The sequence below is a fragment of the Salmo salar genome, chromosome ssa11 (genome assembly GCF_905237065.1).
Source record: "Salmo salar chromosome ssa11, Ssal_v3.1, whole genome shotgun sequence".
Classification (NCBI taxonomy): Eukaryota; Metazoa; Chordata; class Actinopteri; order Salmoniformes; family Salmonidae; genus Salmo; species Salmo salar.
Window position 1 is genome coordinate 81,679,761 of NC_059452.1, and position 22,115 is coordinate 81,701,875.

The 22,115-nt window shown below is 45.7% G+C and overlaps 1 protein-coding gene across 1 annotated transcript in view; it reads right to left on the minus strand.

Annotated features, from left to right (window-relative positions):
• LOC106563268 (astrotactin-2) overlaps window positions 1-22,115 on the minus strand; it is a 533,795-nt gene that overhangs the window by 117,000 nt on the left and 394,680 nt on the right. Inside the window, exon 17 of the mRNA XM_014128700.2 lies at window positions 14,966-15,228. Within this exon, the coding sequence (XP_013984175.2) occupies window positions 14,966-15,228 (263 nt within the window). The remainder of the gene's footprint in view (window positions 1-14,965; window positions 15,229-22,115) is intronic.

Here is a 22,115-nt window from a genome sequence, read left to right on the forward strand (position 1 = left end):
GTTTTTTTTTCTACCAATAGGTGCCCTTCTTTGCGAGGCATTGGAAAACCATGGTTCAGTATTTGAGATGGCGATTGAGATTAAATCAAGGCAGTCCGAGTAGTTGTTCTGAAAAGCTCTGGCCATATAGAGACAGACACTGAGAGTGGAATGCCTCCAGAAGCCGATGTTGCCATCCCCCGAAACAGTGGTTGCATCGTTAGCGCTAAAAGCCCAGACAGTCCTTCATGGGGACTGACTTCCCCAGCCCTCACTCACTCAGTGCTGTGTATACAGCTCTGGAACGTGCAGCAGCAAGACAGACCGTGCAGCAAGAAAGAGGCAGACAGAAAGAGAGGAGCAGAGAGGAAAAGAGAAAAGGAGAGGAGATGGAGAGAGAAACAGAAAGGCAGAGAGAAACAAAGAAAGGAGTGTGTATTCTAATAATTACTTTAATTGTGTTAATAATAACTATTTGTATAACACTTTGATACAAGTTACAAAGTGCTTCACATCATAAAATCATAAAATAAAACGTAGTGCGATGTACAGTAAGGGAGCCTGGGCTGGGATGCCTCCCTCCCTTCAGCGAGGGCCCCCCTGCTAGGCGATAGGATCAACAGGCCTCCAGCAGTCAGTCAGTCAGGTCTTTCCCCTTACTTACCCTCCAACACTACCCCCTCTAAATGAGCCTGCTGAATGAGCCCCTATTAGTGGGAAGCCCACTCAGCCTAGCCAACACTGCAATCCACAAATAATGACTTTCCTGAGAGAGACAGGCAAGGTAGGGGGAAAAAATGTGGAAGAAAGTGATTGCATTTCTTGAGATTATGAGATCCCCGCCAACCATGTGGCTAAATGTTGGCTGAACAATAGAAAGAGACGAGACACAAAAAGACAGAAAGAGAGAGACTCCTCCACAGTCCGCAACTCAGTCAATGGGAACCAGATCATCAGCAAACACAACAGGAAGCCTTTGGGGAGCACATGCATGCAGACCCATAGACAAACATGGGAAATTATCTCTAATGCTGGGGAGGCTGGGGGGAGACCACAGCTCTGCCTCACATTCCTAGAAAACCCCCCAGCCAGGCCGGTTTTGCTTGACTGCACGGCTGCACATTTGAAAAATAGACAAACCGATTACGGCCCTGTGTTTATGTTTCAAAGAGTAATGCAATCCAGCCTCAACTGGGTAAACAGGGGGGGTGGTCTAATTGTGGCTCGGAGGAGGGTAGGAGAGGTAAGACCTGAAGGGTATACTACAAAACAGGATCAATGAGTTAGCCAGCTTTGATAAAAAATTACTTCTGGCCGATTAACAATGCAAAACCTAGATATGTGTTTTTAGTTGTTGTGTCAATTAGACCATGCCCATTTCAAGCTTACAGTGCCTTCAGAAAGTATTCAGATCCCTTGACTTTTTCCACATTTTGTTAGGTTAATTAAAATTTTGTTTTTCCTCATCAATCTACACACAATACCACATAATGACAAAGCAAAAACAGGTTTTTAGATATATATAATTTATATATATATTTAAAAATGAAACATAACATTCAGACCGTTTACTCAGTACTTTGTTGAAGCACCATTGGCAGCGATTACAGCATCGAGTCTTCTTGGGTATGAAGCTACAAACTTGGCACACCTGTATTTGGGGAGTTTCTACCATTCTTCTCTGCAGATCCTATCAAGCTCTGTCAGGTTGGATGGGTAGTGTTGCTGCACAGCTATTTTCAGGTCTCTCCAGAGATGTCCGATTGGATTCAATTCCGGGTTCTGGCTGGGCCACTCAAGGACATTCAGCACTTGTCCCGAAGCCACTACCGCATTGTCTTGGCTTTGTGCTTAGGGTTGTTGGTCTGTTGGAAGGTGAAACTTCACCCCAGCCTGAGGTACTGAGAGCTCTGGAGCAGGTTTTCATTAAGAATCTCTCTGTACTTTGCTCTGTTCATCTTTGCCTCAATCCTGACAAGTCTCCCAGTCCCTGCCGCTAAGAAACATCCCCACATCATGATGCTGCAACCACCATGCTTCACCTTACAGATGGTGCCAGGTTTCCTCCAAACGTGACGCTTGGCATTCAGGCCAAAGAGTTCCATCTTGGTTTCATCAGACCAGAGAATCGTGTTTCTCATGGTCTGAAAGTTTTCGTGGCTTTTGCTGAAGAGTGGCTTCCGTCTGGCCACTCTATCATAAAGGCCTGATTGTTGGAGTGCTGCAGAGATTGTTGTCCTTCTGGAAGGTTCTCCCATCTCCACAGAAGAAATCTAAAGCTCTGTCAGAGTGACCATCGGGTTCTTGGTCACCTCCCTGACCAAGGCCCTTCTCCCCTGATTGCTCAGTTTGACCAGGCGGCCAGCTCTAGGAAGAGTCCTGGTGGTCCTAAACTTCTTCCATTTAAGAATGATGGAGGCCACTGTGTTCTTGGGGACCTTCAATGCTGCAGACATTTTTTAGTAGCCTTCCCCAGATCTGTGCTTCGACACAATGCTGTCTCGGAGCACTATGGACAATTCATTCGACCTCATGGCTTGGTTTTTGGATTCACAGTCAACTTTGGGACCTTATATAGACAGGCATGTGCCTTTCCAAATCATGTCCAACCAATTCAATTTACCACAGGTGGACTCCAATGAAGTTGTAGAAACATTTCATGGATGATCAATGGAAACAAGTTGCACTGGAGCTCAATTTCGAGTCTTATAGAAAAGGGTCTGAATACTTATGTAAATAAGGTATTTCAGTTTTTTTTTAAATACATTTGCAAAAATGTATAAAAAACAGTTTTCGCTTAGTCATTATTTTTTATTTATTTCACCTTTATTTAACCAGGTAGGCAAGTTGAGAACAAGTTCTCATTTACAATTGCGACCTGGCCAAGATGAAGCAAAGCAGTTCGACACATACAACAACACAGAGTTACACATGGAGTAAAACAAACATACAGTCAATAATACAGTAGAAAAATAAGTCTATATACAATGTGAGCAAATGAGGTGAGATAAGGGAGGTAAAGGCAAAAAATGCCATGGTGGCAAAGTAAATACAATATAGCAAGTAAAACACTGGAATGGTAGATTTGTAGTGGAAGAAAGTGCAAAGAAGAAATAGAAATAATGGGTGCAAAGGAGCTAAATAAATAAATACAGTAGGGGAAGAGGTAGTTGTTTGGGCTAAATTATAGATGGACTATGTACAGGTGCAGGGATCTGTGAGCTGCTCTGACAGCTGGTGCTTAAAGCTAGTGAGGGAGATAAGTGTTTCCAGTTTCAGAGATTTTTGTAGTTCGTTCCGGTCATTGGCAGCGGAGAACTGGAAGGAGAGACGGCCAAAGGAGGAATTGGCTTTGGGGGTGACCAGAGAGATATACCTTCTGGAGCGCGTGCTACAGGTGGGTGCTGCTATGGTGACCAGTGAGCAGAGATAAGGGGGGACTTTACCTAGCAGGGTCTTGTAGATGACCTGGAGCCAGTGGGTTTGGCGACGAGTATGAAGCGAGGGCCAGCCAACGAGAGCGTACAGGTCGCAGTGGTGGGTAGTATATGGGGCTTTGGTGACAAAACGGATGGCACTGTGATAGACTGCATCCAGTTTATTGAGTAGGGTGTTGGAGGCTATTTTGTAAATGACATCGCCAAAGTCGAGGATCGGTAGGATGGTCAGTTTTACGAGGGTATGTTTGGCAGCATGAGTGAAGGATGCTTTGTTGCAAAATAGGAATTCACATATTCTAAGTAAGAACCGTCCAGAGTAGTGATGCTGGACGGGCGGGCAGGTGCGGGCAGCGATTGGTTGAAGAGCATGCATTTAGTTTTACTTGTATTTAAGAGCAGTTGGAGGCTACGGAAGGAGAGTTGTATGGCATTGAACCTCGTCTGGAGGGTTGTTAACACAGTGTCCAAAGAAGGGCCAGAAGTATACAGAAGGGTGTCGTCTGCGTAGAGGTGGATCAGAGACTCACCAGCAGCAAGAGCGACATCATTGATGTATACAGAGAAAAGAGTTGGCCCAAGAATTGAACCCTGTTGCACCCCCATAGAGACTACCAGAGGCCCGGACAACAGGCCCTCCGATTTGACACATTGAACACTATCAGAGAAGGAGTTGGTGAACCAGGCAAGGCAATCATTTGAGAAACCTAGGCTATTGAGTCTGCCGATGAGGATGTGGTGATTGACAGAGTCGAAAGCCTTGGCCAGGTCAATGAATACGGCAGCACAGTATTGTTTCTTATCGAAGGCGGTTACGATATCGTTTAGGACCTTGAGCGTGGTTGAGGTGCACCCATGACCAGCTCTAAAACCAGATTGCATAGCGGAGAAGGTGCGGTGGGATTCGAAATGGTCGGTAATCTGTTTGTTGGCTTGGCTTTCGAAGACCTTAGAAAGGCAGGGTAGGATAGATATAGGTCTGTAGCAGTTTGGGTCAAGAGTGTCCCCTCCTTTGAAGAGGGGGATGACAGCAGCTGCTTTCCAATCTTTTGGAATCTCAGACGACACGAAAGAGAGGTTGAACAGGCTAGTAATAGGGGTTGCAACAATTTCGGCAGATAATTTTAGAAAGAAAGGGTCCAGATTGTCTAGCCCGGCTGATTTGTAGGGGTCCAGATTTTGCAGCTCTTTCAGAACATCAGCTGACTGGATTTGGGAGAAGGAGAAATGGGGAAGGCTTGGGTGAGTAGCTGTGGGGGGTGCAGTGCTGTTGACCGCAGTAGGGGTATTGTGTGTAGATTGCTGATGATTTTTTTTCTTCAATCCATTTTAGTACAAGGCTGTAACATAACAAAATGTGGAAAAAAGTCAAGGAGTCTGTATACTTTCTGAAAGCACTGCTTCTTTTTCCCCATAATAAGTTATTTCTGAATATTTAGGCAAGTTAGCAGGCTAACTCATTGAGCCTGCTTTGTAGTATACCCTTCAGGGGCAGGATGAAAAAACAACAACAGAACAGACATGAGCCTGTTATGGATACATGGTAAGTGTTAATATGTCAAGTACGTTTAGTATAAAACAAAATACGTGACACACACAGACATGTACACAGAAACACACACAACAGGAAAATCCCTCCATGACATGGCCTGGCACAATTCTGCACACAGCTGAAACGCAGGGAGAAACTACTGTCCAATCCTGTTAGTTGAGCCATGGTACGGCAGTGGAGGATAGGATGATACACTATCTCGTATTGATTAACAGTAGATTATGCTTTTCCCAGAACACTGATGGATCCATATAAGTAGTGGCCAGTGCTGCCGGGGGTGGGTAAGAAGCGATAGCCTACTGTTTGCACTTCAAGAAAAAGGGGTTGGACAGAGAGGCCCCTTAAGGGGGTTGGATTGCAGGCAAACATCATGCCTGAGAGAAGAAAAAAAAAAAGACAAAAAAAATAAAAATAAAAGTTTAATAGCTGGAATGGTGGAGCAGTTGAAGTTGGAAGTTTACATACACTTAGCCAACTACATTTAAACTCCGTTTTTCACAATTCCTGACATTTAATCCTAGTAAAAATTCCCTGTTTTAGGTCAGTTAGGATGACCACTTTATTTTAAGAATGTGAAATGTCAGAATAATAGTAGTCCATTTGGAAGACCCATTTGTGTCCAAGCTTTAACTTCCTGACTGATGTCTTGAGATGTTGCTTCAATATATGTGTCCTTCCTCATGATGCCATCTTTTTTGTTTAGTGCACCAGTCCCTCCTGCAGCAAAGCACCCCACAACATGATGCTGCCACCCCCGTGCTTCACGGTTGGGATGGTGTTCTTCGGCCTGCAAGCCTCTCCCTTTTATCTCCAAACATAACGATGGTCATTATGGCCAAACAGTTATATTTTTGTTTCATCAGACCATAGGACATTTCTCCAAAAAGTACGATCTTTGTCCCCATGTGCAGCTGCAAACCGTAATCTGGCTTTTTTATGGTGGTTTTGGAGCAGTGGATTCTTCCTTGCTGAGCGACCTTTCAGGTTATGTTGATATAGGACTCGTTTTACTGTGGATATAGATACTTTTGTACACCTCCAATTGACTCAAATGATGTCAATTAGCCTATCAGAAGCTTCTAAAGCCATGACATAATTTTCTGGAATTTTCCAAGCTTTTTAAAGGCACAGTCAACTTAGTGAATGTAAACTTCTGACCCACTGGAATTGTGATACAGTGAATTATAAATTAAATAATCTGTCTGTAAACAATTGTTGGAAAAATTACTTGTGTCATGCACAAAGTAGATGTCCTAACCGACTTGTCAAAATTATAGTTTGTTAAAAAGAAATTTGTGGAGTGGTTGAAAAACGAGTTTTAATGACTCTAACCTAAGTGTATGTAAACTTCCCGCTTCAACTGTAGATTTAGGAGAGTATTTTTTCCCTCTTAAAGGGCAATTCCGCCACTTTTCAACCTCATAATCATAATTTCCAGCACCAAACCAGTGTCTACATATGTGAAAACAGAGTGGTTCTATGATCTGTGTTAAAAAAAAAATTGGAAAAAAACGGTGATTTTTAAAACCTGCAACGAGTTTCTAGCTCAAGAGACGGTATTCTTGTCACTGCGAATCTCATAGTGTTTGAAAATCAGAGTTTTTAAAATGTAGTTTTTAAAGTAAACTTTTTTTACTTTATATATTTCATTGGGAGAAATTCAATTCTGCACACTCCTCTCCACTTTGACCAGTGTGACATAGCTCTGCCGGTTGGCCCCAAGCAGTGTCCCCCCTGTCCTGCCTACGCCACCAAATCCGCTGACATCACACTAGCCAGTAGACAATGTAGCACCTGGTTTGGCTCACTATGCAGAAAGCCATCACTTACAAGAAGAGCAGGGGATCATGGTGACCTCCTAGCATATTAATCTGTTTGGCTAATCTACGCCGGCCACATTACTGTCCATCTCCTCTGGCTAATTTGTGAAAACACTGGCCAGCTGGCCTGCACTATTGATTTATTGGAGGATCCAGGGTGGTGAGAGTCAGCGAGGAGCAGAATAGCAGGATAGCGGTGACAGCGGTGCAGTGTGGTGTGGGTGGCAAGGACCCCTCTCCATCCTGTTAACAAAGGATAGAACATCTAGATCTCCAGTTTTTAGGAACTCCATCAAGCGGAGGACTTCCAGGAACTAGGGGACATTGGGGCCAATTGCAGGGTGGTTCACAGAAGGTTTGATGGGGGCTGGGGTGGCGGCTGGGGTGGCGGCTGGGTCACTAAGGAACCCTAACCCATATTGAGTTTCAAGAGAGTCAACCTGGTCTCAGGATGCTCTAAGCTAATTTGATCCAGGCTAAATGGCAACTTGAATGGCTCTGTGCTGTGGGTTTCCAGCCTCTTCGTGTTCAAATAAATCAATTTGGTAAAAAGCGTGTCTTCACACTTTTTTCCCCCCGGTGACAAATTTGAGCAAGGGGTGGCCAGGTCTGTTGTCATAACCTTTCTTAGAGAGGCTTAGAGCTTATTGGATAAACCTGCAGCCTTGATGCACTTGGGGGTAAACCGTTTCCAGGGGGCATTTTTGAAGAGGAGATCCAAACAGTTTCCATTCAATTACACAGTCACCATCCACATCCAATCACCCATCCCAAATCCAGAAAGCACACAAAAAGAAGTTGAGAGGCCGCTCCAGTAAACTCGTTAATTTTCCTCAAGCCCTGAGTTTAACAAGTTTAAGGAGACTGCATGAGTCAAACCTGGGTCTGCACCCGACCTTGTGCAGGAAACGCCATTTAGGAAAACAGAAAAGACGTGTGAGGGGGGTGGATGGTGGGAGTGTGGTGGGGGCGGAGGTTGGGGTGGTTGGGGGGGTTGATTACTCAGCAAGATACACAGTGTTCTGAGTCATTAGCCTCACAGCCAATTTGTTCAATAGCTCTGCCATAATTCAATCAGGGCCATGCAGGACTCAGGCCTGCTGGCAACCTCCACTGGCATGAGTTTATTTATTTATCCATTGAGGTATTGGGCTCTGTCACTGAAACAGGGCCAGGGGAGGGTCCTTCTAGGGGGAGAGTAGCTAACTGCTTAAAGTTAGGCTCCAAATACAGTAGGTAGGTATAGTCTCAGCGTGGGGTAGGATCTGGGGTTATGAAACATACATTCATAACAGGCCTGACTCAACACTTCCCCAAAGAGGTGGTGAGAGGTCTCTCTGTCATTATCCGACTGAGAGATAAACATCGTACATAACATGTAATGTAAAACCACTTCAAAGATCATCTTTTCTTTCTCCCGTTTTCTTCGTCAAATCCTTAAACTAGCCCTGTCGTAATCGTAGCATTGAAGACAGAGTCGGAGAGTGACTTTTACTTTCTCTCAAAAATTTTTTCCTGGAACCGTGTTGTTGAGATGAGGAGGGGGGCAGTGAATTTTGTTGTTTTAATCCTTTGCCCTATTGTTCCAGTAGGGCTGTTTTTCGAGGAAGCAGACAGACGGATAATTCCAGATAGTAACACAATACCTGTCTACTTTTGTAATGGGCAGATCGAAATGGGAGGAACATGACAAGCCTTGTCATAGGCAGACAGCAGGGGCAGCAGCAGCGGAGGCAAGACGGCAGCTTGGCATTGAGAGCCGCAGGTAGTTTTGCATGGCTAGAGATACAAACTGGGTTTGTACATACACGCACACAAGGGCAACATCCTTTCCTTTTTGCTTCACAATAAACAACCATGATTTCCCTTTGTTTATTTATTGTAGCATCTTAGTGAAAGCTTTTTGCGTAGCCGTCTTTTTCCTGGTGGGGGAGAGGGGTAGTCAAGGCACAGTTTCAATCAGTGTACTGCCTTTATCGTGTAGTAGAGATATATGGCCAGGCCGTTGTGTCTGCTATGCTAATAGGAGCAGGAGTCTTTCAGAGAGCTGGCCAAGAGCAGCACTAGCTTCTCCCTGTAGGGTCGATGCATCAATACCAAGCTAATAATCCCGCTACCTCGGAGGGCCGACCCTCGCCAGTGACCCACCGCAGTCTGCCCCCCCCCTGTCCCCAGAAGACTAGAAGGAGGAGAAAAATAGGACACTTTGCTCTTCCTTACGTTTATGTATCGACTGAGCCCACTAGGGGCTGTCTGCTATCGATTGTGCCTCTTTTCTTCGTGGCTGAGACAGGCGCTTGGTATGTGCGGCACGTATGGGCTGGGGTCTTTGTTGTTGTGCATGTGTGCGTGTGTGTTGCCAGTGCTATTGCTGCTGTGCTGCATGCTGTAATTTCAGTCAGGCAGAGTAATTAGATGCTTGACCATTCTGGTCCCGGTGGAGGTGGTGGGGAACGGGTAATGGTGTGTGTGCGTGTGTGCGCGTGTGTCCGTGCGTCTGTGTCGTCTGTGTGTGTCTATGTAAGTGAGGGGACAAGGGACATCCGTTGTCAGCCAGTGCCAATGCAATCCAGTTAACAGGTGAGTCATAAACATAATCATACACACATACAGTGCCAGTCAAAAGTTTGGACACACCTACTCATTCATGGGTTTTTCTTTATTTTTTACTATTTTCTACATTGTTGAATAGTGAAGACATCAAAACTATGAAATAAAACAACAGGACAATGACCCAACACACCTGCAGGCTGTGTAAGGACTATTTGACCAAGAAGGAGAGCAATGTACTGCTGCATCAGATGAGCTGGCCTCCACAATCACCCGACCTCAACCCAATTGAGATGGTTTGGGATGAGTTGGACCGCAGAGTGAAGGAAAAGCAGCCAACAAGTGCTCAGCATATGTGGGAACTCCTTCAAGACTGTTGGAAAAGCATTCCAGCTAAAATTGGTTGAGAGAATGACAAGAGTTTGCAAAGCTGTCATCAAGGGAAAGGGTTGCAACTCTGAAGAATCTAAAACCTAAAATATATACTGCTCAAAAAAATAAAGGGAACACTTAAACAACACATCCTAGATCTGAAAGAAAGAAAAAATCTTATTAAATACTTTTTTCTTTACATAGTTGAATGTGCTGATAACAAAATCACACAAAAATAATCAATGGAAATCCAATTTATCAACCCATGGAGGTCTGGATTTGGAGTCACACTCAAAATGAAAGTGGAAAACCACACTACAGGCTGATCCAACTTTGATGTAATGTCCTTAAAACAAGTCAAAATGAGGCTCAGTAGTGTGTGTGGCCTCCACGTGCCTGTATACATTTACATTTACATTTAAGTCATTTAGCAGACGCTCTTATCCAGAGCGACTTACAAAATGGTGCATTCACCTTATGATATCCAGTGGAACAACCACTTTACAATAGTGCATCTAAATATTTTAAGGGGGGGGTTAGAAGGATTACTTTATCCTATCCTAGGTATTCCTTAAAGAGGTGGGGTTTCAGGTGTCTCCGGAAGGTGGTGATTGACTCCGCTGTCCTGGCGTCGTGAGGGAGCTTCTTCCACCATTGGGGTGCCAGAGCAGCGAACAGTTTTGACTGGGCTGAGCGGGAACTGTGCTTCCTCAGAGGTAGGGGGGCCAGCAGGCCAGTGGTGGATGAACGCAGTGCCCTTGTTTGGGTGTAGGGCCTGATCAGGGCCTGAAGGTATGGAGGTGCCGTTCCCTTCACAGCTCCGTAGGCAATCACCATGGTCTTGTAGCGGATGCGAGCTTCAACTGGAAGCCAGTGGAGAGAGCGGAGGAGCGGGGTGACGTGAGAGAACTTGGGAAGGTTGAACACCAGACGGGCTGCGGCGTTCTGGATGAGTTGTAGGGGTTTAATGGCACAGGCAGGGAGCCCAGCCAACAGCGAGTTGCAGTAATCCAGACGGGAGATGACAAGTGCCTGGATTAGGACCTGCGCCGCTTCCTGTGTGAGGCAGGGTCGTACTCTATATATGACCTATCTATGTATGTATGTATGACATATCTATGTATGACCTCCCTACAACGCCTGGGCATGCTCCTGATGAGGTGGCAGATGGTCTCCTGAGGGATCTCCTCCCAGACCTGGACTAAAGTATCCGCATGTCATGAACAGTCTGTGGTGCAACGTGGCGTTGGTGGATGGAGCGAGACATGATGTCCCAGATGTGCTCAATTGGATTCAGGTCTGGGGAACGGGCGGGCCAGTCCATGGCATCAATGCCTTCCTCTTGGAGAAACTGCTGACACACTCCAGCCACATGAGGTCTAGCATTGTCTTGCATTAGGAGGAACCCAGGGCCAACCACACCAGCATATGGTCTCACAAGGGGTCTGAGGATCTCATCTCGGTACCTAATGGCAGTCAGGCTACCTCTGGCGAGCACATGGAGGGCTGTGCGGCCCCCCAAAGAAATGCCACCCCACACCATGACTGACCCACCGCCAAACCGGTCATGCTGGAGGATGTTGCAGGCAGCAGAACGTTCTCCACGGCGTCTTCGGACTCTGTCACGTCTGTCACATGCTCAGTGTGAACCTGCTTTCATCTGTGAAGAGCACAGGGCGCAAGTGGCGAATTTGCCAATCTTGGTGTTCTCTGGCAAATGCCAAATGTCCTGCACGGTGTTGGGCTGTAAGCACAACCCCCACCTGTGGACGTCGGGCCCTCATACCACCCTCATGGAGTCTGTTTCTGACCATTTCAGCAGACACATGCACATTTGTGGCCTGCTGGAGGTCATTTTGCAGGGCTCTGGCAGGGCTTCTCCTGCTCCTCCTTGCACAAAGGCGGAGGTAGCGGTCCTGCTGCTGGGTTGTTGCCCTCCTACGGCCTCCTCCACGTCTCCTGATGTACTGGCCTGTCTCCTGGTAGCGCCTCCATGCTCTGGACACTACGCTGACAGACACAGCAAACCTTCTTGCCACAGCTCGCATTGATGTGCCATCCTGGATGAGCTGCACTACCTGAGCCACTTGTGTGGGTTGTAGACTCCGTCTCATGCTACCACTAGAGTGAAAGCACCGCCAGCATTCAAAAGTGACCAAAACATCAGCCAGGAAGCATAGGAACTGAGAAGTGGTCTGTGGTCCCCACCTGCAGAACCACTCCTTTAATGGGGGTGTCTTGCTAATTGCCTATAAATTCCACCTGTTGTCTATACCATTTGCACAACAGCATGTGAAATTTATTGTCAATCAGTGTTGCTTCCTAAGTGGACAGTTTGATTTCACAGAAGTGTGATTGACTTGGAGTTACATTGTGTTGTTTAAGTGTTCCCTTTATTTTTTTGAGCAGTGTATTTTGATTTGTTTAACACCCTTTTTGGTTAATACATGACTCCATATGAGTTATTTCATAGTTTTGATGTCTTCACTATTATTCTACAATGTAGAAAATAGTTAAAAAAAATAAGAAAAAACCTTGAATGAGTAGGTGTGTCCAAACTTTTGACTAGTACTGGACATGCATGCACACATGCACACACACACGCACACACACACACACACACACACACACACACACACACACACACACACACACACACACACACACACACACACACACACACACACACACACACACACACACACACACACACAAACAAGTGCAGTGGACCTCCTAATTGCATCTCCCTCTCCTCAGATTGAGCCCAGCTGAGGGAAGATGGTGTAAACTAAATGTCAAGCGGAGCCAGACCCTCAGCTAAATCACCTTAGGGATGAGATTCCAAACATGACTAGCTTCCAGTATCTAATAATCAAAGGTTCCTCTCAAGGGGGAAACATCAGCCAAAACAGCAACACAGTCATGACAAGACAATACAGTTGAATCTACAGAAATTATACACAATCAAACACACGCACACACGCACGCCGGCCCGCACGCACAAACATAACTCTCTGCATTTATCCCCACAAGATGAGAACCATGACGTCACCTTTTTCTATTCCCCACACCACAGTGTATTTTAAATAGTGAAAGTTAACCCACTTACTCCACCTAGGGGGGATTTTGGTAACTACATCTACCAGGGTTGGGCTCAAATTGAATTGAAGGCAGTCAATTCAGGAAATTATTTGAATTTAAAATTCAGAAATGTTAAAACTCTTAAAATAAATAGCTTCTGCTTTTCAGTTTATTGAGAAGTGATTGAAAAAAAAAGTCCCTTTTTCGATTATTGAATTGTAATTTGTATTTACTTCCTGATTTGACTGCCTTTAATTCAAAGCCCAACCCTGACTGACATTACAGCCAAGCACGATTGTGTCAACTTCACTGTGGTAAAACAAAAATATCCTTATACTGTATACTATTATATTCTCAAAGCAGCCAAATTACAAACGGATGTGTGAATAAATCACATAAACTATACAAATATGTTTCCTGTTCTCGAATTTCCTGTACGGTTGATGCAAATGAACGGTTGAACCCTTTGACCAGATGGCACATCTATTTTTATCATCTTATTTTCTACTGAAATATAATTTTATTCTATAAAATTGCTTTAATTCATATTTACACTCAGTAAACTGTACTGTTGTTTTGACACTTCCACATATCTCTCTATTTCCTCTTTGCCTTTCCCCCATTTAAACTCTTTGATGATGTCATTCTGGACATGGCTGTCTCCCCAATCCCCCCATTGTCACCTATCCTTCACCCACCATCCTTCTCTCTCCCTTTCTCCTCCCCCCTTTCCACCCACCTCTGTGGTGACGTACAGTACCAGTCAAAAGCCTTAATGACAGCTTTGCACACTCTTGGCATTCTCTCAACCAGCTTCATTAGGTAGTCACCTGGAACGCATTTCAATTAACATGTGTTCCTTGTTAAAAGTTCATTTGTGGAATTTCTTTCCTTAATTAATGCGTTTGAGCATTAAGAAAAACCCTTGAATGAGTAGATGTGTCCAAACTTTTGACTGGTACTGTAGTTATTTATCAAACAGAGGAGAGCTCCCCATCGCCCTCTCTTTACCACCCACCTTTCCTTCATCTATCTCCACTGCTTCCCTCATTCCTTCTCTCTCCACTGCCTCCTTCCTTCACAACATCCCTCTCCCCTGCTCCCCTCCTTCATTCTCTCTATCTCTCTCTACTGCCTTCCTCCTTCCTTATCTTCATTCCTCTCTACCGCCCCCTACCTTCTTCTCTCCATCCCTCTTCACTGCCCCCCCTCCTTCCTTGTCTCCCTCCCTCTCCACTGCCCCCCTACTTCCTTCTCTCCATCCCTCTCCACTGCCTTCCTCCTTCCTTCCTTCTCCCCCTCCCCTGCCTCCTACTTCCTTCTCTCCATCTCTCTCCACTGCCTTCCTCCTTCCTTCTCTCCATCCCTCTCCACTGCCCCCTACTTCCTTCTCTCCATCCCTCTCCACTGCCCCTACTTCGTTCTCTCCATCCCTCTCCACCTCCCCCCTACGTCCTTCTCTCCCTCCCCCTCCACTGCCCCCCCCTCCTTCCTTCTCTCCATCCCTCTCCACCGCCCCCCTACTTCCTTCTCTCCATCCCTCTCCACTGCCCCCCCTACTTCCTTCTCTCCATCCCTTTCCACTGCCCCCTACTTCCTTCTCTCCCTCCCTCTCCACTGCCCCCCTACTTCCTTCTCTCTCTCCCTCCCTCTCCACTGCCCCGCTCCTTCCCTCCATCCCTCTCCACTGCCCCCTACTTCTTTCTCTCCATCCCTCTCCACCGCCCCCCCTACTTCCTTCTTTCCATCCCTCTCCACTGCCTCCCTCCATCCCTCTCCACTGCCTCCTACCTTCTCTCCATCTCTCTCCACTGCATCCTACCTTCTCTCCATCCCTCTCCAGTTTCCTACCTTCTCTCCATCCCTCTCCACTGCCTCCTACCTTCTCTCCATCTATCTCCACTGTTCCCCTCCTTCCTTCTCTCCATTGCCTCTTTCCCCTCCATCCCTCACCTCTTTGGTGACGTAGTTCTGTACCAGACTATAAAGGGGTCTCCCCCCATCATCCCTATTCTTTTCCCACCATCCTTCTCTCCCTCTGTTCCCCCCTCCCTTCATCTGTTCCTTGTTCCACCCTCACTTATTTGGTGGTGTTGTCCTCTGTACCAGACAGTCCATTCCCCTCCTTCCATCTCCCTGCCCCTTCATCCATCTCTCCCTCCATCCCCCCTCACCTCCTTAGTGACGTTGTCCTGCACCAGGTTGTAGAGGGGCACGATGCGGCTGACCTCCAGCAGGACGGGGATGGGTGAGGGCTGCTCGCGGCCTGCCTGACGGCACAGGTGGCAGGCCGACGGGCAGCTGCCCTTCTCTTCGCAGCGGATCTCCACGCCACTCACCAGGTCCTCTGTCAGCAGCTGGGTCTTCAGCAGCCCAGACAGGTAGCTGATGAAGGGCATGGACTTGAGCTCGCGCCTGCTTCCCTGGTCTGTCGCCTCTGAGAGATAGAGAGAAGGAGAGAGGGCAACTGAAAAACAGTCTATAGTCTAACATCAGATTGTATCAGTCCTAACCTTAATCATTAGGGACATGGAGAAATAGCTGACCCTGTGTCAGTGGTTGGGAGCAACATCTACCTATCCCAAAAAACACATTGTGTGAATGACAAGAGACTTTCCTTTTCGTTTAGCTTTATTTACACAGATTAGTCTCATTTTGAGATTAAATCTCTTCGCAAGAGAGACCTCATCATTGTTGATAGAACGGTGTCTGAACGACAAAGGACCACAGCCAAACCCATACACACTGACACATGCAAACCTGCATCGACGTACGTCCGCCACATGTCCTGAATCGCCCATAACACAGGGCTGACAGCTGCATTCACGTCTTCCTATCCACTCCGTCTCCACTCCCCCAAAACGGCTCATATCAAAATACACAGCCAGTGATAGGGGAGTTTCACATGGCCGCCTCACATCACATGTGCCACCATCTGGATCTACTTTCTATTCCGGTCAAACAAAATAATCCCTCATTGTCATCCACTCCTCCACCGGGAATGAACGGAGGCTGATGACTTATTCCTGCATAGTGTAAATAAGCATTGTTTGATTTTGTCATCGACAGGGGGATCCTTGCGCATAACGTACCGTGCCAGTGGGCTAACAATGCTACGTTGGAAAGAAGTGAAACAGGGAGTAATGTTTATTGAGTGTTGAGCGTTTCCCTGGATGGAAGAGAGGATGGAGGCATGGAGGGAAGTATACAGCCATGTGTTGGGAAAGCAGCAGATGTGCTGTCTGTCAGTGTTGATGGGAGGAGAGACCGGACACACAGCAAATTTGCGATCAGAATTTGAACACCCACAGTGTTAAATGTAACACTTTCTTGTGTATATATAGCCCACCAAAATAGTGTTAAACTAACACTTTTTAAAGTGTTGATAAACGAACACCCCAAGAGTCTTAGGTCCCTAAAACCATGGATGTTGCAAATTCCGACTAACATTAACATTTTATTGGCGCTGATGCTTTTACACAATCTCAGTGTTAGGGAATTAACACCTGTGGTGTTACAGTAATTTGTTTTTGCGTGTTTTTTGTTTTATCACTGTATGGTTTAAAGCCTTATTTGCATATTTATTTCCCAGGTTGCCTTTCGAGTGAATTTTAGAGGTACCTGTACCACTCATGACTGTGTTTGCTAGTGACAGTGACATGTTTGTTGCAATCAATGGCTTTCATTCCATATTCTTCACCAAATGAGTCCCTAAGTTAATATTTTATCATAAAAACAATTATGACAATCCATTACTTTTTTTTTTTTTTTTACAATACCATACTTCGACAGCCTAGTTTTACTCACAGTGATTTGAAACTCCTGGTTTACAGGCCACATCGGCAAGTCATATTATGCTGGCTTGCAAAGTGTTATATAATTCCTATTGGAATCCAGTCAGTGAAAAATGAAACTACCAAAACCATCTCAATAATGGGTGAAATAAGTCCAATCACTTACAGATGGGATTAGTTTAGAAAAATGTATGTTATTTATCTTTGTGTAGTATAAGATCAATGAATCAATCACAGAGTTTTTTCTGGATCAAAATGGGGTTTATGTGGTAGGCTTCATGGGAGCATGGCCATGGGTGTGGCCATGGGTGCGGTCGCCGACCAAAGACTTTAGAGGCCCTCCTGTTGGCCGCATGACAAAATGTCTCTGTTTTAAAGCTAATTTCCCGCAATTCTGCACATTTTGCCATGTGGCGGAGATAACCACGGCCAGGTGACTGGGAACATGGACGTGTACAAACAGACCAATTATGACCTACATAAGGCAATCAAAGAGGCAAAACGTCAGTTCAGAGACAAAGTGGAGTTGCAATTCAATGGCTCCGACAATAGATGCATGTGGCAGGGACTCATGGATTATAAAGGGAAAGCCAGACACGTTGCGGACACCTCCGGAAGCAGAAGCAATTCCCCTCACAAACTTCTACAGATGCACCATTGAGCGCATCCTTTTGGGCTGTATCACCGCCTGGTACGGAAATTGCACCCTCCATGATAAACAGCTTCCTTCCCCAGGCCATCAGACTGTTCAAAAGCCATCCCTAGACGACCTCTGCCCAGTACCCTACACGCTTAGAAAAAAAGGTGCTATCTAGAACATAAAAGGGTTCTTCGGGTGTCCCCATATGAGAACCATTTCAAGAAAGCTTTTTGGTTCCAGGTAGAAGCCTTTTGGGTTGCATGTAGAGCCCTTTCTACTGCCTTGAACCAAAAATGGTTATTCTAAGGGAACAGCCGAGGAAACCTTTTGAAACCCTGTACTCTGCTCCTCAGTCACTGTCACCAGCCGGCTACCCCAGGGGACTCTACTCAGCACCTTAGGGACTGCTGCTTTATGTACATAGTCATTGAACACTGGTCACTTTAATAATGCTTATATATATATATATATCAACTGCTGTGCTTTTTGGGGATTATTTAAAAAAAAGTTTGATTATTGTGTGCTTGTTGACATTTACTGCATTGATTGATAGGAACATAAAAATTTTGCCATAACACCTTTTCCACTCTAAGAGAGTTTACGGAAGTTACAGTCGAGTAACAACACCACCACCTGGTTAACACTGTTCACCGCAGGTGGCGTCAATTTAAATCCTCTAGTGATAACCTCACTAGAATCAACTCTCAGATATAACACTCACAACACTTTTTACCTCAACACCGAGATTTAAACACCTGCCAATTCGCTGTGCAGGCTGGAGAGAGGAGCTCTGACTGAGTGGTGAGGGTCTCTCAGCAACAGCAATATTCAATCAAATGTACACTGTTGCAAACTGCTGATGGAAGGAAATTCTATTCATCATGTGCTATGGATGAATTTGCTTAATTCTTCCAAATGTGTATTTATTGTGGGGGGTCTTCATAACCCCAAGTGGGTATGAATGTTTTCATGGCATATCAGAATGAATATTGTTTTGTTCAATCTGCATGCCTTGTCTAAGTAGTTCCATTACCTAACCTGTACATTTTTGCTGCACAGGAGCAATGCCGTGGTTGACTATGAGTGAATGATTTCCAGCCATAGTCTCTAATTGTTTGCTATTAAGAGGCCTACAGGTTTACTCCAACTGCAGAGCAATTAACTGACTCAGTCATATCCGTCTCATATCCAGACTTCTAGGAAAAGGTCTGTGCTAGAGCTGAATCAACAGAGGGAGGAGAACACCAGGCAGGGCCAGAGGTGAGATGTATTAACTAGCTACCCCCCTAACCAAAGGCCAAACTCACACAGTTTGTGCTAGCTACATTTTACCAGAGGAGGAAGAGGGGAACATTTTTTTTAAAAGAAATATTTATTTAACTAGGCAAGTCAGTTAAGAACAAATTCTTATTTTCAATGACGGCCTAGGAACAGTGGGTTAACTGCCTTGTTCAGGGGCAGAACGACATATTTTTACCTTGTCAGCTTGGGGATTCAATCTTGCAACCTTTCGGTTCCTAGTCCAACGCTCTAACCACTAGGCTACCTGCCGCCCCGATAGAGCAATTGGCAGCAGCTTAGGGTAAAAGTCATTTAAAAGATTTCACATGATTAATTTCCAAATGATTCATTTTCTGCAATGCATTTAATCAAATTGAAATAGAGCAGCCTTCGGGAATATTTTACAGAACAAAAAGAACATGAACAGCGCGTGAACTTAATCAGCATGTGTGTCCGTTCTTAAACTCACTAGTCTCGCATTCTCTCTCGACGGCTCTTTAAAAGCTGAGCCAAGGACAAAGCTTGTTATGCCTTCTGCTTCCATTCCTCATACACACAAACACATTCTGAGCTGGACTCTCTCACAGAACATCTGTGAAAAATAGCTTCCACTGGAGCAGCTGGGGAAAAAGCTTAAATGTAACGCAGGTGCAGATTATCTGACATTTTCAGGATAAGAGGACTAGTCAGTGACAGAGTTCCAAATGAATCTTCTACGCAAAAACAAACATTCCACTGCCACAAGGAATCACCACCCATATACTGTAACACTAGCTCAAATTAGATATATACACTGTAGTAAAAATGCAAAATACAGAGGTGAGAAGCGTGACAGTCAATAAATTCCCTCTTTCATTCAACACATGCAAGTGTGTGAGATATACGTCATCAGACAGTGTATATGTGTAGTTTGATAATAGGCTGATGTTGTGGTGAGACTGTGGGCTCCAAACACAGACCCAGCTGCAGAGCAGAGAGAGTGTGAAAGGACTGGAGTAGTGAAAGGGGAGGGATACTCTCCTCCATATCCTATGTAAACAGGCTCAAGGGGTGGCCCTAAGAGCCCAATTACACGCACTTCTTGAGTCAACACAGACACAGAAAGGAGCTGTCATCACTTGGCCCTCGCAATAAAGCCCTATGATTATCCCAGGTTTACTGCAGGCTTCGCAGGGCTGCTCACATCACAGCCGTCTGCGTTACTTCCTTCCCCTTCAACTCCATCCGTAAGCCTGCGACAATCATTTCTGATAGTTAATATTAATCCCAAAGTTTTAGATGGGATTGAGAGGTGACAACTGGACACTGGATAGCACATCCCTTATACATTAATTACAGGTGTGTAGGAGGCTTACAACTGTGTAAAATTCTATTTTGTCTGGATTCTAAAGAAAATGTATCAATGGGTAGCTTAATTTGATTTGGTAGACTAGCAGTGAAGATGTGTTTTATATTTGGGCAATCTGTAAAACAGACAGTTAATATACACTGCTCAAAAAAATAAAAGGGAACACTTAAACAACACAATGTAACTCCAAATCAAACTGTCCACTTAGGAAGCAACACTGATTGACAATAAATGTCACATGCTGTTGTGCAAATGGAATAGACAACAGGTGGAAATTATAGGCAATTAGCAAGACACCCCCAATAAAGGACTGGTTCTGCAGGTGGGGACCACAGACAACTTCTCAGTTCCTATGATAAATGGGAACAGCCTGTCATGCCTTTGCATCATCATCTTTGTCATTACCATTATCATCCATCAGTCATCATCATCTCTGTTGGAGCATTTACTTGATGATGTTTTGGTCACTTTTGAATGCTGGCGGTGCTTTCACTCTAGTGGTAGCATGAGACGGAGTCTACAACCCACACAAGTGGCTCAGGTAGTGCAGCTCATCCAGGATGGCACATCAATGCGAGCTGTGGCAAGAAGGTTTGCTGTGTCTGTCAGCGTAGTGTCCAGAGCATGGAGGCGCTACCAGGAGACAGGCCAGTACATCAGGAGACGTGGAAGAGGCCGTAGGAGGGCAGCAACCCAGCGGCAGGACCGCTACCTCCGCCTTTGTGCAAGGAGGAGCAGGAGAAGCACTGCCAGAGCCCTGCAAAATGACCTCCAGCAGGCCACAAATGTGCATGTGTCTGCTCAAACGGTCAGAAACAGACTCCATGAGGGTGGTATGAGGGCCCGACGTCCACAGGTGGGGGTTGTGCTTACAGCCCAACACCGTGCAGGACGTTTGGCATTTGCCAGAGAACACCAAGATTGGCAAATTCGCCACTGGCGCCCTGTGCTCTTCACAGATGAAAGCAGGTTCACACTGAGCACGTGACAGACGTGACAGAGTCTGGAGACGCCGTGGAGAACGTTCTGCTGCCTGCAACATCCTCCAGCATGACCGGTTTGGCGGTGGGTCAGTCATGGTGTGGGGTGGCATTTCTTTGGGGGGCCGCACAGCCCTCCATGTGCTCGCCAGAGGTAGCCTGACTGCCATTAGGTACCGAGATGAGATCCTCAGACCCCTTGTGAGACCATATGCTGGTGCGGTTGGCCCTGGGTTCCTCCTAATGCAAGACAATGCTAGACCTCATGTGGCTGGAGTGTGTCAGCAGTTCCTGCAAGAGGAAGGCATTGATGCTATGGACTGGCCCGCCCGTTCCGCAGACCTGAATCCAATTGAGCACATCTGGGACATCATGTCTCGCTCCATCCACCAACGCCACGTTGCACCACAGACTGTCCAGGAGTTAGCGGATGCTTTAGTCCAGGTCTGGGAGGAGATCCCTCAGGAGACCATCCGCCACCTCATCAGGAGCATGCCCAGGCGTTGTAGGGAGGTCATACAGGCACGTGGAGGCCACACACACTACTGAGCCTCATTTTGACTTGTTTTAATGACATTACATCAAAGTTGGATCAGCCTGTAGTGTGGTTTTCCACTTTAATTTTGAGTGTGACTCCAAATCCAGACCTCCATGGGTTGATAAATTGGATTTCCATTGATTATTTTTGTGTGATTTTGTTGTCAGCACATTCAACTATGTAAAGAAAAAAGTATTTAAGATTATTTCTTTCATTCAGATCTAGGATGTGTTGTTTAAGTGTTCCCTTTATTTTTTTGAGCAGTATATAAAGGATGAATGAATTTCCCAAACATTGATCTCTCTCTCTCTGTTTCTCTCCTTCTCCGGTGTCTCTCTCTTGTCCCTCCAACGTCCTGACGGGCTGTGGCCGATGAAGGACGGCACGGGTTGCTATGACTACTCAAAGGGCACGGACTGCACGGACGGCTTCAACGGGGGCTCTCTCTCCCTCTCTCTCTGTCTCTCCCTCTCTCTAAATAATGAGTCTTTGTTGATACAGTGTATTCTTAGAAGCTACACTCTGGTCATGATCGTGTCCCTGGCAACACCAGCAACGTGTCAGATATCTCAGTGGTAATTTCACACAGATGTTGTCAGATTGTTAGTGTTGGCATTGTTATTATTGCCCCATACAATATCTCTGTTCAGGAGTTTTTTGACATGCAATTTGGCCTTTGTAACTACTCTGGTACTCGTCAAGATCATATCCCCTATTTATTCTCCTCAGTAAGTTGATTTCTG